The sequence below is a fragment of the Dunckerocampus dactyliophorus genome, chromosome 14, assembly GCF_027744805.1.
Source record: "Dunckerocampus dactyliophorus isolate RoL2022-P2 chromosome 14, RoL_Ddac_1.1, whole genome shotgun sequence".
NCBI classification, from domain to species: domain Eukaryota; kingdom Metazoa; phylum Chordata; class Actinopteri; order Syngnathiformes; family Syngnathidae; genus Dunckerocampus; species Dunckerocampus dactyliophorus.
In genome coordinates this window covers 4,410,452-4,428,310 of record NC_072832.1, presented here as the reverse complement: position 1 = coordinate 4,428,310, position 17,859 = coordinate 4,410,452, and the positions used below count along the sequence as shown (strand labels likewise).

Below are 17,859 nucleotides of genomic sequence, written 5' to 3'. Positions count from 1 at the left end.
TTCATTTTAATGTAATATTTATGTGTTTTCATTAATACCTTTTGGTTGATAGAGACCAATTCAGTTGTGACCCACACACTTTCACATGTGGGTGCACCGTTTTTTGTGTGTGACTGTTTACTTAGAAACCCCAATTTGCCATTGTTTTAAAAATACACCCTTAAAAATAAGCCATTTGTTGCAAAAAAAAAAAAAAAAGTGAAGTGCATTTGGGAGAAATACTACACACGTCACACTTTTTCTAAACCAAATGTATAAAGTGTCAGAATGTTTGCAATGCGAATTAAACTATGAGATTTTCATTTTCTAAGGTGACTCAAATCAAATGTGCACACTTTGGGGTACTTCAAATAAGGCAGATTGTGCCGTTTTAATCCAATAACATCATATTTAAAAAAAAGAAAAGTAGGAGTGACAACACTCTCCAGAAACTTTATTTATATAACTTTCATCCATCAAATGTGTTGTGCACAAAAATATTACATAATTTAATGTTTTGCATACCCACCCCCCATGTCCCTTTACTTTATTGACTTCATCACACACACACACACACAAAATCACTGTGATGCTTCAGTTGTGTCCAGTTTTCATCAGACTCAGTTTTGCAAGTGAACGCATCACACGTAGACTTGGACATCCTCGTGGATCTGTGCGCGCCCCTCCTTCCCTCCTCCATAGCGGCTCGACCTGCGCGCCCCCGCCACCGGACGCTCTTTGGCTCCTCCAGGTGTCTGTCGAAGTTAAAAAAGACCAACTTTTCCTTGAGTGAATAATAAGAGTTCCAGCGGTGGGCGTGGTCGTGACCGTGACGGGAACAATGACGGACCGACTGTCTCGTCCACGGGAGCCACCTCCGCGCGTGTCAGGTTACTTTGAGTGACAGCGTCACCATGGAGAATAATTCCACGCAGGCTTATTGTCTCGTCCACGCCGGCCCCCGGGCTCAGGTAACCGACCAATCAGGCTTCACGTCCACGCGTGTTTGCTAGCTTACAATAATATTTTTAAAAGGAGGCAGCGAGGAGACGTTCGAAGGAGAAGAAGAAGAAGGAGGAGGAGGAGGAGAAGGCTGCAGCAACTTTCTACTTTCTTAGGAGGCTTTTTTGCATGGCTGGACCTTGGTTTTTGGAGTGGGGGGGCTTTATGGACTTGCCACGCTGACTGACTGGCTGTCACAGTGAGTGGGAAGGCGCGGGTCGTTGGAAGCATCAGAGAGACCATCCACACGACAAGTTCTCCTCGCCATGTCCATGCTGCCCACGTTCGGCTTCACGCAGGAGCAAGTGGCGTGCGTGTGCGAGGTGCTGCAGCAGGGCGGCAACATCGAGCGCCTGGGCCGCTTCCTGTGGTCGCTGCCGGCCTGCGAACACCTCCACAAGAACGAGAGCGTCCTCAAAGCCAAGGCCGTGGTCGCCTTCCACCGGGGAAACTTCCGGGAGCTTTACAAGATCCTGGAGAGCCACCAGTTCTCGGCGCACAACCACCCCAAGCTACAGCAGCTGTGGCTCAAGGCGCACTACATCGAGGCGGAGAAGCTGCGCGGACGGCCGCTCGGCGCCGTGGGCAAGTACCGCGTCCGCCGGAAGTTCCCCTTGCCGCGCTCCATCTGGGACGGCGAGGAGACCAGCTACTGCTTCAAGGAGAAGAGCCGGAGCGTGCTGCGGGAGTGGTACACGCACAACCCCTACCCGTCCCCGCGGGAGAAGCGGGAGCTGGCCGAGGCCACCGGACTCACCACCACGCAGGTCAGCAACTGGTTCAAAAACCGGAGGCAGCGGGACCGCGCGGCCGAGGCCAAGGAGAGGTGAGCAGGCGCTTGAACCACTTATCCATTATGACTGACATCTGGGCTCACTCTCGAAAAGTTGGACTCACAATTCAAGCCTATTCTAATATAGGGAATCAACATTTAATAGAAATTAATATTAAAAATAATATTTGTTATGTAGAAAACACATACGCGTTGACCCCTTAAAGGGCCAGCGCAGTTTGGAACCAAAGTAAAGTTTGTCCCGTGTCCAGTTTTATTTGCACCAATTGTTAAGAACAAACTTATTGGATTGATTTGTTGAGAAGGGCCTTTTGACTCGTGATTATTGATTTGCATGCTAAAAAATAGTCATATATTTATTATATGTTTCCAAGTGTGCTATGGCAAAAAGTTTGGCTAAAGTTGCTGAGGCAAATTATTTTCGACCTAAAATGTTGCAGGATGGAAGTCAGCACTTGCTTGCTCATCTTAAAAGGCAGCAAAATGAGAGGCTATACACTCTCGGCAGGCGATGGAACTTAAATTGATCTTTTAACTTTAAAAAGCACACGTGTGATATATTTAAATTGTGGCTTTCACGCTGGAAGATCAGGAAATAACTTTTTTTAAAGTAGTATAGTTTAGTGGACACAGTGTGTGTGCGCGTGTGTGTCTGTGTGTGTGTGTGTCCTTTCAAAGTGGAAGACGTGTTGCTGTCAGGTGTTTGCTGCATGCTCGGTGTCTTCTTTCACCCCCTGGCCACTAATTCGGGCTGAAAGCTGCAAATAAATCACGTCTTCCCACGCAATACAGAAAAAAGAGAGAACATTTATATATGCAGCATGGTGGCCATTTATTTACACCACCAACAATACAAACAAAAAAAAACAGATTATTGTTTTCGTCTTTTAATATTTGGATATTTTTTAGTGTAGTATTTTTCCCCCACAAAAACATTCAATTGTATTTCTAGTGGTGATATACCATTCTAATGTAATGCTACAATTTGCACTACAAGATCTATTCTGAAGCGATTGGCTGAGAGAAATCACGTGTTTATGGCTTTCTAATGAGGCGTCCATTTAAAGTTTAATTTGCCACATTGTTGTGAAATTAATGTGTCTATCGTAAGCATAATTATTTGAGTTTAGTACTGTCTGCTAAGTTGTATGTCCACTTTATCTTTATTTCAGTGTTTTTTCACTGTTATTAATTGATGTGTAGCACGAATACGTTATTAGACGCTTACTTACAGCTAGTGGGCAGTGCATATTTTTAATAATTGTGTATATTTTAATAGTGTTTTTGCTTAAAAGTTGTAATATTTGCGCCTAATTTGTGGCACTTTTGCGATATTTTTCTGAGTAAAGATGTCATATTATCAATGAAGTAATGTAAATATAAAATGTATGTTTGCGTTTGCAGGGAGAACAACGAAAACTCCAACAATAACAATAATAACAACCCACTGACTTCCTCCATGAATGGAAATAAAACTCTTTTGGGAAGTTCGGACGACGACAAAACGCCCGCAGGCACGCCGGATCACCACACGTCTCCGAGCCCGGCCTTGCTGCTGGGCTCCACCGCCGGCCTGCCACCCTTACACGGCCTGGCTCCTCCACCCGGTCCCAGTGCCATCCCGGTACCGGGCGGTGGCGGCGCTGGTGACTCGGTCCACCATCACCACCATCACCACCACCACCATCACTCTTTGAACCATGACACCATTCTGAACCCTATGTCGTCCAACTTGGTGGACCTGGGATCCTAGAACCGGTACCGAGAGTTGCGGCTCTTGTATGCTGGTTTGGAGGACTTTTTTCAGTTGTTTTTTCCCTAGAACGTGCCAGTGGAATTTAGAAACAGAGCACTTAAAGGACTTAAAAAAAAAAAAAAAGAAAAAAAAGACGGAACCGGCCGGTCCACTTTCAGCCCATTTTCTTGTCAATTGGCTTGCAGAAAATGTCCTGAAATGAACAACTTAAAAGGTGAGGCGGGCCCAGTCAGATAGTTGAGGAGGAAAGATGAATATCAAAGTATTTTTAGCTAAATGTAACTTGTTGACATATTGTTTTCAACAATTAATAAAAACGTCTTAATTATTGCCAATATATCATTGTTTTCTAAGTGAATTAGAATGAATTATTGTTTACAAGAGAGCCAAACGTGTTTTATTTCTTGTACTGGGAAGGGGAAGGGAAAGGGGAATCATCCTCAAGTGTCTTATAAAGAGCCGTGATGAAATGAAACATCTTTTATTATTATTATCATTTTACATTTGGAAATAAAAGAAGACTGCATGTGAACTTAACATGATGAAGCAAAAAAAAAAAAGGAGTCGCCTATAGTTTCATATACTCTTTACAATAAAAAGACCAGAAACGTGGATTGGATTTGGACCATTTTGTTTGATTCTACACGTTTGTAATGTATTTTATTTCATTCAGCCTTTCCCTAATTTAACCCTCCGTGTTGGATCAATCTCAGCAAAGCAAAATAGAAATGAATCCAATCAATCAATCAATCAATCAATGGTGTTTTCACTGTTAACGTTTGTGGTGATAGACTATTTCAATGTGAAGAGTTCTGTTTATGAAAAACATCTAGAGAAGTAAAAATGTCAGCTTTTTGTTACGAACTTATTAAAGGAGCACACCTCATGTTTAATATGAACAATTTAATGCAAACTGGACGAATTTAGTGTTAAAAACGAGTGTGTACCCCTAATTATATTTGCCTAAATAATTACCCCACATGTCTGTCATGTACACTTAAAAATAGAAACAAGCCTACATTTTAAAGAGGAACATTTATTGACTTTTTATTTATTAAAAAAAAGACCCTCATCGGCCACTTCCGGGTGTCGGGTCACGTGCTCCCTTTCGCGTTCCAAAGACAATTTTTTTTGTTTGTTTTGTTTTTAAGATTAATTTGTCTTTGTCTTTTCTACTACTTGGAGCGCATTAAGGTCACAGAAGGAGTGTTTTGTGGTGTTTTTAAGGGGTTAAAAGGGTAACCCTTGAAGACAATACATAATACCATCAAGAGTGGTATAGTAAGCATGTGCGGACTTGCAGCAACAGGAAAGGAGTCCACTCCAAAAAACAAAACTCGTCCCACAGAGACAAGTTATTTATGTAATCATGAAATCATTTTTCCATTTATAGTTTGCTTATACTTTATTGTTATTCTCACGTTATCCTCTCTGTAATATTTTATAACAGCATGTGTATGAGTCACATGCTTGTTTTTATCAGTTGCTATAAATGTTAGTTGTTGTTTTTTATTGTGCCTGTATCTTTTACTCCTATTTATCACAGTTTTACTGCACTAACTGATTGCGCTCTGTTAGATTTTTCAATGGGAATTGTCCATTTAAATAACTTCAAAGTAGCATCATTAACTGCATCAGGCGTGTTCAAACTTTCCACCCGAGAGCCGCATACTGAAAAAGTTAGGATGTGGGGGCCCCTTTGCTATTTTTATATATATTTTTTACTTGCTTTTACTAGCTCACAAATGTTATATACATTTAAAGAAAAAGCTTTGTGTTACTATTAGTTATTCGTGTCAACATTTCATCCTTTTTGCTTCACATTGTGTCTTTTTGCTCTCTTTTTCCCCATTTTTGCGGGGGGTTTCTTTGTTTAATTTTATTTACAGTGTGCCGCGATATAGCAAATAACGAATCGTGGACCATAAACGGCCCCCGGGCCACACTTTGGAAACTCCTTGGTACTCCTCGTGCCACCTAAGGCAGGGGTGTCCACACTTTTTCCACCGAGGGCCACGTATAGACAAATAGCGGTATCTGCGGGGGGGCACATTCATGCATTTTGTACTTTAAAGATTAAAAACCAAGGTGACGTAGGTTAATACATGCAAAGCTCCTCAACAAAACATCAACATCTTAGCCTCGTGTTATAGGTGATAAAGCAAATTAGTGTAATGTCTAATAATGTGTGTCATTATTTATTCACTGATTGTATTGTAACAATATGCCAAGGGCCAATAAAAAGCAAGATGTGGGCCAAAAATGCTCCCTGGCCCGCACTTTGGACACCGCTAACCTTAGGTTTTCAAATGATGAACATTTGACTTGACAGATGACATAAAAATAATGTAAAACATAATATTGGAGTTCACTTCTTAGATCCAAACCTCAAACCATTTTTTGTGAATATGAAATACTTGCATTTGTTAGTGCGTGTGTGTGTGTGTGTGTGTGTGTGTGTGTGCGTGTGTGTCAGGTGTGGCGTTCAGGGAACATTAGAGTGGGACACTGTGACACATTACTGGTCCCAATGGGGAAACTTTTCACTTAGCTCCCCATCACAGGGGTCAGAGGTCAAATCTTTATAGCAGCAGCGGCTTCAAATAAGCGGGAAGGAAAGTCAGACTGTGTCTTTTGCTCACGCTGCACAAGATAGACAACAAACTCAGATCTGTCTGCTGTTTAGCCCAGGATGGGATGGCAACAATTAAATGCAATGAGCAGATCAGGCAGGAATGAGAGGAAGTCTAACAGTAAACAAACAGTAAACAGTACGCAGCGCATAGCGGGATGAAGTCATGTAAGGCTGACATAATTATGAAAGAAATCATGAATTAAAAAACAATGCAATGCAGTTAATTTATGTGCTCTGTGCAGCTAATAATAAATAACTTGTTTTAGTTTTTTAATTACATCAGGACTTATTTTGGATGGTTATAAAGTTTTTGAGGGGGTTTAATGCTGTAAGTTAGGGGTGCACAAACTGTTTCCACCAATGGCCACTTTAACTTTTTTTTAAAATATATTTTTTAAACATTTTGTAAAAAGGCTAAGAAAAAAAATGTTACATATACGCTGCATAAAAAAATAAATAAATAAATAAAGGGAACACTTAAACAACACAATGCAACTTCAAGTCCATCACACTTCTGTGAAATCAAACGGTCCACTTTGGAAGCAACACAGATTGACAATCAATTTCACATGCTGTTGTGCAAATAGATAGATAGACAACAGGCGGACACCCCCAGTAAATTAATACATCAAAATAATAAACACATACATTTTTGTGTGATTTTGTTGTCGGCACATTCAGCTATGTAAAGTGTAAGTCATAAGAATATTTCATTCATTCAGATCAAGGATGCATTATTTTAGTGTTCCCTTTATTTTTTTGAGCAGTATGTTTAAAGTCTATTAGATTATCGCTTATTAGTATCAACATTTCAGCTTTTTCACTTTACATTGTGTCTTTTTGCTCTATTTTTTTTCCATTTTTGCTGTTTTTTGCCCCATTGCATTATATTTGGACAATGCAGCGTGTTAAAATAACAAATGAGCCACAAATGGCCCGTGGGCTGTGCTTTGGACACCACTGCTGCTTGGTGGATGGCGTTAAACACGCCAGTCACCTAAATTTGAAGAGGCCACAAATCAGATAAAGATTGTTAAGCTTGCTATGATTTAAAAGGTCTAATTAATAATAATATATATAATACTAATTCAATTGAAATGAATGAATTACATTTAAATAATAAAATAAAAAAAAAATTAATGCTAGATTGATACAGAAGGGAAAGTAAAAAAAAAAGGCTAATCATATTTAATATAACATATAATGTAAACACAATATGAAATGGAACATTTTGGATTAGTATTTGGCAAAAAGTACTGAAACAATAAAAAACAATGCTCGACTGTACCAGACTTTGGACAGGGCTTTGTTTCATCACATTTTACTTACTACTACGATGATTAATGACAATAAGACGGAGGCCTTGGTGGAGGTCTGAGTGACATTCTACACGTCTTACATGTTGAGGTGAGCACAAAATGTTCAGCTCTTCTGCTGGCAGTATACATTTTTGCTTGTGTTGGGTGCATCCCATAAAACAGCAGATGTCTATATATACTGTATGTGTGTGTGTGTGGTGTTGTGTTACAGTCAAAAAAGAGCAAGATGGCTGAGGGTGACGGATGTGTAGTGTTCGCACTCACACTGTGGCTGCCCATTGCTGCAGTCAAAGGTCACCCTGCAGCCGCCTTCTCTGGCCTGAGATGCATCTATAAATAATATAAAGAATGTGTTCTTTACCTTTTAAATCACATTCTGGAACAGGTTTCACATGTGTTTATGCAAGCATGTTCGTGCCCATAGCTTTCTTTAAGCAGCCAGGTGATAGACAGGCCCGACCCACTACAGCATTTTGATGACATTGAACTCTAATGACGTTTCCAGCCATCGTCACATGATACCGACCCATTAAATGAGTCTAATGTGAAAATTAGCAACACTTTTTTTCCCATTTGCACAACACTGAACTCAGCAAAGCCACCTTACATGAGCACAGAGAGGTGTTATTTTAGCAATGTTTTTATTAAATGCATGTGCTTTACGTGTATTGTACTGTACTGGTAAAAACTAGAGAAAATAAATAGATCAATATAACACAGACCTCCACCAAGCCCAAACTGTAAAGAAAAGTGGTTTAAAAAATTGGGGTGGTGCCATTATGATGCTGCAGGGGTGGACACTTCCAGTGATGACATCAAAAAGTGTAGGAACTCCTTTTTTCTGGATCTTCACCAAATTGACTTCTCGACAGCATAGTCAGCAGTTGATAAATAATACCGTAACACTGACACAAATATCAGAGATTGCGCACTGCCTCTACAGTAAAGGACATTTCACACTCACCCCAACACTGTAAATGCAATGTAGCGATACACACTGTATTCGCCTAACGATGTGATGTATTGGTGGTTAAGACTGCAATAACCGTTTGGTCTCGCTCTCATAATGAGGCCGGAGTTCTGCTGCGGAATGAACACGGCCTCCATCTAGTGGTCGGGGACCGTAACAGCACATTTGCTGGAGAGAATACACACAAGGAGGAAGTATGGCTGCTCCATCAGGTAGACCAACCCCTTTCTTCCTTATTATAGGATAATTAAAATAAGGTTAGGAAAATCCTGTATTGCATTGACCTAGCTTGCAAATACACGACTTCTGTTTATCTAGAAATATAGCTATCTTATTTATTTTAGCTGGAAAATATTCAAAGCAGTACACTTTCCCTGGACATGAATGAGAGTTCTGTTCTTTAAATGACATTTTAGTATGGGGGGTTTATGACTGTGTAGTACGTTCATTACGTTATTTCCTTAATCAACAGCAAAAAAACAAAATAGAATATAATTGTAGTGGGGTGGCTTTGATAATCACACCTGAACTGAGATAGCGACTGTGCAGGCTCGAAATTCCACTGAATTTGCATGCAGTTGAATTACCTGCCATACACAATCACAGTCAATGCTGCTCCACTGACATCCAACCTTCCAATGGAACTGCACTGGTGCAAATGAGACATTCAAGGTTGCACAAGTTTGGGGACGCCTTCAACCAACTTAGAAAATAAAAACAGAATTTTGTAATTGTAATTCTATACATTATATGAGTGGATGTGACTTTTAACATTATTGAATTTGTTTTTTATATATAAAATGCGTTTTTAATCACATGTTAGCATGTTGGCCATGCACACAGTCAGTAGATCGGGAAGATTTGGGTTCGAATCTCCGTTGGGCATCTCAGTGTGGAGTTTGCATGTTCTCCCGCGTGCGTGGGTTTTCTCCGGGTACTCCGGTTTCCTCCCACATTCCAAAAACATGCATGTTAGGTTCATTGGCGATTCTAAATTGTCCATCGGTATGAATGTGAGAGTGAATGGTTGTCTATATGTGCCCTGTGATTGGCTGGCGACCAGTTCTGGGTGTGCCCCGCCTCTCGCCCAAAGTCAGCTGGGATAGGCTCCAGCATACCCGCGACCCTAGTGAGGATAAACGGCATAGAAGATGGATGGATGGATGGATGTTAGGCGTACGATGCCCTCTGGTGGTGAACGTTTGTCATGTCACTTCATTTTTCAACACAATTATGATTTTTTTTTTTTAAACATTTGCACTGTCGCGCTACTTTGACGACTGATTAGTGTTCATGTATGCACGGCCACGTCTCAGTTTGGACTGACAGGTCATTAAAATGGATATGAATGGAACAATGTGTGCTTGGATGACTATTCCAGTATTCGTCTGTTGCCATTGCACTACAGCCCCAATATCATTGGGCCACTAATAACATATCATTCAGTTAATTGATCATTATTATCTTTGCAAAGGCTGAATATTTGATGATGCGCTTGTATTTGGAACGTGCGGGTGTACCTAATGAAGTGGCCACCGAGTGCATGTCGCGTATTTAGCATGAGAGGGTCCCAGGACATGTTATTGGTTTCATGCTTTGCTGATGTGGTGATTTTTCTAACGTTGGTTTCTGAACTCATTTGTAAAATGATGAGAAAACAGCAGCTTCTACGGTAAAATGTAAGTGAATGCCATCGCAATGCAGATGTCACATGGAAGTACACTGATTATTGGGGGATTCCTTTTAAGAGCTAGCATGCATATTAACCCTTTAGTTACTGTAGTTTGCGCTCGCCTTGATGCAGGTGTAACTTACCACTAGATGGCAGCGTACACTAAACGTTGCATAAGTGATGCATGATAGCAGATGGCAGTGTTTGCACTATAGGAGCACAACATGACATTTAAATGACTGAATCAACCCTTCCTTTTATCCGACTTCTCTCTCATCGTCCTCCTGTGGGCTTTAAAGGCCAACATCACATCATGAGACATGTAGACAGCAGCCGTACACGTGAGGATTAACAAAAAAGACATTGTGTCCTGCTGCAGCTCCCAAATTGTGGCGCCCCCTATGGGTTAGGGTCAGAATGCTTTGTCAGACATGTTAGCATACAGGTAAATACTGTGCTGCTGTGGTGCTGTTGGAAGTTCTGGTGGAAAGTCCCTTATTTCACGGAGAAATGTCCCTTATTTTCCAATACACATGTTGGTCCCTGCAAAGACACAGCTGCTTCTTTCTACACACATTCTGCACACATGTTGTGCTTGTCAGTCCCCTGAAGGTGTGTAAAATTTAATAGCGATCGGGCTAAAAAAAACAACAAAGTTACAGTGGGTGTTTTACTACAGCGCGTTAAGCTGTGTGAGAAATTTCAAGTCCATACGGATTTAGGGGTTTAATAACAGTGGCACCATGAGGCGGATTTGTCAGAAAAATAATAGCACAGGCAACACAGTAGGGGTACATGTTTTGGCACAGTTCTACCTTTTTGTGTGAAGCGGTTCAGGAGTAGAAGAGTTAGATGACACAGACAAGTACACACAGAAATGTGCAATTCAATAGTTTTTCACATGCCTGCATAAACCTGACCACTTTTTTGGCGCAAGGGTACATGAAGGGGTGGGCTATATTTACCCGGGCTGGACCGGACTGTACACTTGCTGGACTAAGATAGTGTGAGCCAGAATGGAGGACCATGCTTGAATAATGCATGTGTATAACCAACCCGATAGAGGGGGGCACCTCGGGACGTAGGGCCGACTTTAAAGATGCGACTCATGTACAGGAAGGCATTAAAAATAGAACGAGCGGTCGGACAAAACAGTCGGTTTGAGCTGAGGGATCCCCCCACTCCTGCACCCCAGCCCATGTGCTGGTTTATGGTATAGTAGGATACATTGTCATGCATCTTTTAACTAAAATGCTCCTCTGAAAGTCATTACGGCTCTTTTTCTCTGTCACGTGGAACAGCAATGATGAATAATGAATAGGGATCATGTGACTAGCACAAAAGTATTGGGACACCTGCTCGCGACGCCACAGAAAGGATGTCAGCGTGTATTTGAACATTTTGGTATCTTTGTGAGGTCAGGGGTGAGATAGTTCTTCCACACCAGAATCATCCAAGCATGCCTTCATGGGGCTTCCTTTGTGCTCTGGAGGGAAAAAAAGAGCTTTTTTCTTCTGCAAACTGAAAAAGTCAAAGGTTTCGGCGGTCATTTTCATGTTTTTTGTTTTTTAAAACAGGTTAAAACCAATCCATTCCTATACTAAGTCTATAAAGTCTATTGTTATTAGTATGACCATTTCAACTTTTTCCTGTTACATTGTGCCTTTTTGCTCTTTTTTTAACTATTCATTCAACTTTTGCTGTTGATTTTTGATGTTGCCACAAATGGACCACATGGACTAAATCTAGTCCAACCCGACTGCTTAATGAAGTATTTTTTTGGGGCATTTTTCCTTAATTTCTTATTGACATAATAAAGTTATTCACACATTTTTGATCATTAAAGCGGCTCAAACCACTCCAGCTTTTGTCAAGATATCCTAGGCTGTTGAATATATTTCCATAATGATTACTGTTATTGTGATATCTCATATATAATTGTAGTCCAAATATTCAATATTTCAACTTTTTCTCTTTTCAACATTTCCCTAATCCTCCTTCATAATGTTTCATATTTATGTATAACGATATGTACTGTACGTGTATAATAATATTCTTCGGGGGCCAATAAAAATCATGACCACAATCACAATCAAGCCACACCTTGGACACCCCTGCTATAAGGTTTTTATTATTATTTTATTATTATTTATCCTGCATTACATAACACTGAAAGTATTTAGTGATGGCTTTTTGCATCCAGTGAGAGTTGACCTCCGTGAAGCTTTACATACACGCATGTCAACCCCCATCCCAAATTTAGGACACTTGAGGGGCCACAAAGCGAAGAAATAGAAAGAACCGAGGGTCCAGGCTTCGGTCGTCTGCTCCAACTTGTTGTCTAATGGCGGCGCGGTCAGCTCACAATGGCCGCCAGCGTTTTACTGTCCATTTACAGTGAAATCTGCTCCTCCCCGTAATAGTTCAAGCCTAAAAGGGAGCGTTCCAGCGGAGGCCATTATGCCCTCAGCGTCATTGAGTCAGTCAGTGTGTTCCTGGCAGGTCTCAGGGCATCGCTGTTAACACATGAAGCAGGGATGTGGGTTCCATTACAACCACTGCACAAGTCTCAATCTCTGATCTTGCACTAAATGGAGAAGATGCTTCAGTGTCCCAACATCATTTGACTTTTATGCCATCAAACTTTGATGACTCACAGGGTGTGTGTGTGTGTGTGTGTGTGTGTGTTCTTGCATGTGTGTGAGACTTCACTGGCCTGCACTTGTGTCACTGCAGCTAAGGTGTGGTGGTCATGTCCCTATCGACATGAACGAGATGCACATGTGTAGAGCCTCAACACAAAGTTGTTACCGTAGTTACCTCCGCCAAGGAAGAGGTTTTCTCTCATTGAATGTTGAATTGTGTTCAATGTCTTGACAGATTTAATATGTCAACCTGAGTTTAATTGTTATTAGAATCGGGTTAGAATTCACACACTGTTAACACACACTGTTGTCGTAACGTTTTCACATTTTTCAGAATTTTGCTGAGTTTTTTAAAAATTAAGCATTTTAAATTTTTAAATCCTCATTTATTTTGAGGGCATTCAATGTTGGTCAGAATCCACAAATTCATATTATTATTTAAACGAAAATATAAATTTTATATACATATATATATATATACAGTCTATATATATATATATATATATATATATATATATATATATATATATATATAATATACTGTATAACTTATTTTATTTTTAAAAATTGTAATATTTAGTTTTTTCCCCAATATTAGATATGTTCTTGTATTTCTCATCCATTCACTTGAGACAAGCAAAACATATATATGTATATATATATATTTAAATATATTTAATAATACCCCCAAACTGGGCCTAAAATGTCTGAAGACTGAGTGCACTTTTGAAAAATCAGAATTAAAATTCAAACTCTAGTGAATTCAAATGATGCGATAGGAAGCGGCTAAATTAGTTCATCATATCTCCGCTAGATGGCAGTCAAGGAACACGATTGGCTCTCAGCTGCACTCTGGTCAGAAAGGTGCCCTCCCACCCTCACAGCTTTTATGAGTTATGTGCGCGTGTGTATAAAATTTCAGTATCTGCTGCCGTAATCCATGGCGTTGTAAATGGGGGATGAATTGATAAGGGCAACCGAGTCCCAGTCAATCCCTGACCTTTTGTTTGGGCTTATTGCACAAAATGCTCATGCGTCACAGCAGGAGGCTTGAAATGAATCAAATGTCTGCTATTGATGCTTTAAATGTGCTCTGCAGTGCCATGTGCGTGTCAGGAATTCACCCCTGTTGGAAGACGTCATTGGTGGTGCATATCAGAAGACTGTTAATGTTATTATGTGGCTTTACATATACACACACACTCTAATGAGGCATTGTGTGTCTTTTTGTCATTTTTAGACTGCAGACAAGGTGGCCAAAGTGGGGACGGAAAACCAGGAGTTGATTTGGGTGAGTTTATAACAAATTACAATAAATCAATACTGTTGTGCTCGAGTGCAAATGTTGTTTTGTGCAATGTGGTTTTGCTCGGCTGGTTCAATAAGTCAATTAGCATGTGTCCTTAATGTGGATGATGTGGGAAAACACACAGGGCACATGGCTGCATGCAGGGAAATATGTTATATGCTAAGCATGTGCTTGTGTTATATGCATGTGTATGTGTCTGTGCGCGCGTGCGTGCGTGTGAGTAAGTGGCCGTGCGCGCTATAAGAAGGCCTGAGAACGGCGGGAGAAAGCACAGGTGCTCAGGCTCTATTTAAGCTGCTCAGCCCTCTGTCCGCTCGGTGTGCACAGGGCGAGAGATCACAGCTTGCACCCAGTGGCCTGCACACACACACACACACACGCACGCACACACACATGCACAGCCTCCACCCATATGTAGTGGATGCAAGAGCTCATGCTCACTGGCGTATAAGCCAGAGCTGGTTTGCTTTCATGTTGTGCTTGTTTTAAAAAGGTGAGCCTTGTGCTATAGCCGTGCACGCTAATAGGCATTATAGACTATAGCATAACACGCACACACACACACACACACACACACACACACACGCCACTACTATACAATGCTACTACTATACTATGCCCTTTAACCTTTAAGCAACAATTTAATAGAGGAGCATCTTCAAACAGTGTTAGGGTGTGTGTGTGTGTTGCGGGGGGAGTAGGTGATAGTAGAGAAACAATTACCAGGTGTGTGTAATGTACACGTCAGTGAATGACAAAGCTTGCAAAATTGACCCCCACATGGCATTATATGAGATATTTACAGTATATATACTGCATATGTTTGTTGCATGATTGCAATACACACGAGACACTTAGTGGACACTTTATTAGCTCCACCAGCCCCCGAGGGCATCTTTTATTCATGCTATAACCACCCCCCAATAATTAATTCCAGCCAATACAATATAACCTCCACATGAATCATAAAACTGTGATAAATACAAGTGTTTACAAGATTTTATGTCTTTTTTTAAATTACTTTTATGAAAACAATTAAATGTGCACGCAATAACAAGTACAATTTTAAATAATATAAGCTGAGAGAGATATTTAATGTTTCTATTTGTTTGTAGAATGTGAATGCCAAAATGATATTGTACTTGCATCAAAGTTCATGATTTTGAGCTACTCCCCCAACACTAATGTACGCATATGCTGATCCCTGTATGGGCAGAGATCTTAACCTACGCGATCTTTAATACCATCGGCATACAAAATTTGCCTTTTCATTCATAATATGTTTATTATTGTGCAGGTTTGCAGAGGTGCACAACTGCACTGCTGTCCCGAATATCTTGGTGGAACCTTCTCACAATTGAGTCAAATGACAGGTAGATGGTGTCAATAAAAAAATAAGCATCATTACGTATCATAATGAATGCTTATGTTTACGCTGGAGTGGGGCTGCATGCACTGTGCAGGTGTACCTAATGCAATGGCCATTTGCAAGAAGGCATTCAAGGCCCGCCATGCTCATGTGGGGGAAAAAAAAACTTCCACACCTGTCAAGTAGAAACCAAAAAGGCCTCATATGGAGCATGAAGGAAGTTAGGTCCCCCAGTGTCATTATTTGCACTGAGGAGGAGCTGCTGCTGCTGCTGCTGCATGAATACACACCAATGGACAAACTTCTGTGCAGTTAAGCGGTGAAATCCGAGAAAAAACAAGGGCAGGGCAAGTTTTATCACCGCCAGACTTTGGCCGAATAGCACCAACCACCTCCTACCTTCCCCCCTTCCCATACGTTCCCTTTAGGATAGGTACTGTATGTAAAGCATTTATAAATCATTTATCAAAGACACGCACTGTAAATCAACATGAGGAGCAAAAGCTACATAATGAAAAGTTGTAAAGCTATTTAATATGGAATGGAATACTATGTACTCATACATTAACTTTAGGATATTTATGTAAAGGAATTATAACTTGTGCATTAAAGACTTAAATCAATATAAGGAGTAAAAGCTGAAGAAGACGCCTTTTGTGTAACAAAAACATGACATTTTCTAAAACTATTTAATATGTAAGAGAGCAGTACTTCCCATACTTATGGAATACTTCTGCAAAAATATATGCAGTATATAACTGATGTATCAATGACACTTAAATGAGTATGAGGAGAAAAGCACCATCTAATAGGTATTTTGTGTAGCTAAACCATGTTCAGATGTAAACTTTTTAATAAGTAATAGGGTACTACTTTCCCCCACATGAGCTTTGGGATAGTTATTAAAAGAATTATAAATCAGAGTGAAAGCTAGAAGTTTTCTACATAACAAAACCAAGAACAGTTGTAGAACTTGTGAATATGTAATAGAGTAGTACTTTCTCATAGTTTACCTTTGGGATAGTTATCTAAAAGAATTATAAATTGTGTTAAAAGACACTTAAATCAATATAAGGAGTAAAAGAAGCATTGTGTGCAGCAAAAACGTGAAAAGTTGTGGAACTATTTACTTACCATAAATGAACTTTGCATAGTTTCCGTAAAGGAACTAGCCCATAGCTCATTCATCAAAGACTCTCAAATCAGTATGAGGAGTAAAAGCCAAACGAGAGGTCTCGAGAAAAACGTGAAAAACGGTTTAACATATGTAATCGAGTAGTAGTGTAATATTCGGCACCCCGATTGTCTCACATTCTTGTCGTTGACTCTCGTGTAAGTATCACACACACAGATTACTCCTCGCTAAGTTCTTTTGTGTGCTGATCCATATTTGACTTGACAGATCACGAACACGACCCCCACCCTACCTTCACCCCCCACCACTCCACCCCGACACACACACACTGTTCATGACCCCATACAGAGACGAGCGCGCACACACACTTTTAGACGTATGTTTGGAGTGACACGCCCAAAACCTCCATGATGGCCTAATTGGACAGCAGAGACATATTTAACACATTTTAACACTTTTAAAAATCATTCAATTCGAATTAAGACACTTTTATAAACATATTTTACCCAACAAAGCTCGGTTAAATATTTAAAACTTTATTAATGAACAAGTGAGGCACCCTTCATGCTTATTTTTTAATTCACGAGTGGCTCATCTCTCCTCATAATCAATCTCTAAGGATAGAAAACTTACTGATTACTTGCTTATTGAGTTTGCTAGTATTTGGTAAATATGATTTAGTAAATAATATGATTATTAAATAATATAAATCATATTTGAGAGCCTCACACTTTAGGAACTTGTGTGTATTGTATCCAAAAGGCTATTTTCTTCAGCTAATAAAAATACAATGATAATAAGTTTTGAATTTGTAGCCCCTTTAGTAATAATAATTTATATCAGTATTAATTAGAATGTCTTCGACACACCTCCTCGTGCGTGTATCAACATCTCTTAGCATATAAAAGTAAATATACGCACACTTTAAAAGTTATTTCTTTGTTTTTGTCCAATTAAAAGGTAAATAAAATTTCGATACATTATAATTAACCAAAGCTACATTTTGTCTTATATTTTGCTAGCTAAGCTGTGTTAACAGATAACATTTAGTCAAAATAGGTTCTTTATTTTTTCAAGGAAGCATTCTTTTCATTAAAATATGCTCTCTCTCTCTTCATGCATCTCAGAGTTCATATTTCATTTTTTGCATAATTATTCCGGCTCCAAAAAAGTGTCCTCAGGCCTTAGAGTGCAGTTGCTAGGTAGACTTTTCAGTGTGTGTGCACGTGCATTCTTTGCTTTTGGGACAGCCTCCAAAAAAAGAAAGCTGTAAAA

General features: G+C 39.9%; 1 protein-coding gene across 1 annotated transcript; it reads left to right on the top strand.

Annotated features, from left to right (window-relative positions):
• The first annotated feature begins 838 nt into the window (after positions 1 to 838).
• On the top strand, positions 839 to 4,168 carry six2a (SIX homeobox 2a). Its single transcript, XM_054798735.1, has 2 exons — positions 839 to 1,807; positions 3,179 to 4,168. Exons 1-2 carry the CDS (start codon positions 1,248 to 1,250, stop codon positions 3,525 to 3,527), a joined length of 909 nt encoding a protein of 302 aa, XP_054654710.1. The 5' UTR covers positions 839 to 1,247; the 3' UTR covers positions 3,528 to 4,168.
• Positions 4,169 to 17,859: the final 13,691 nt, after the last annotated feature.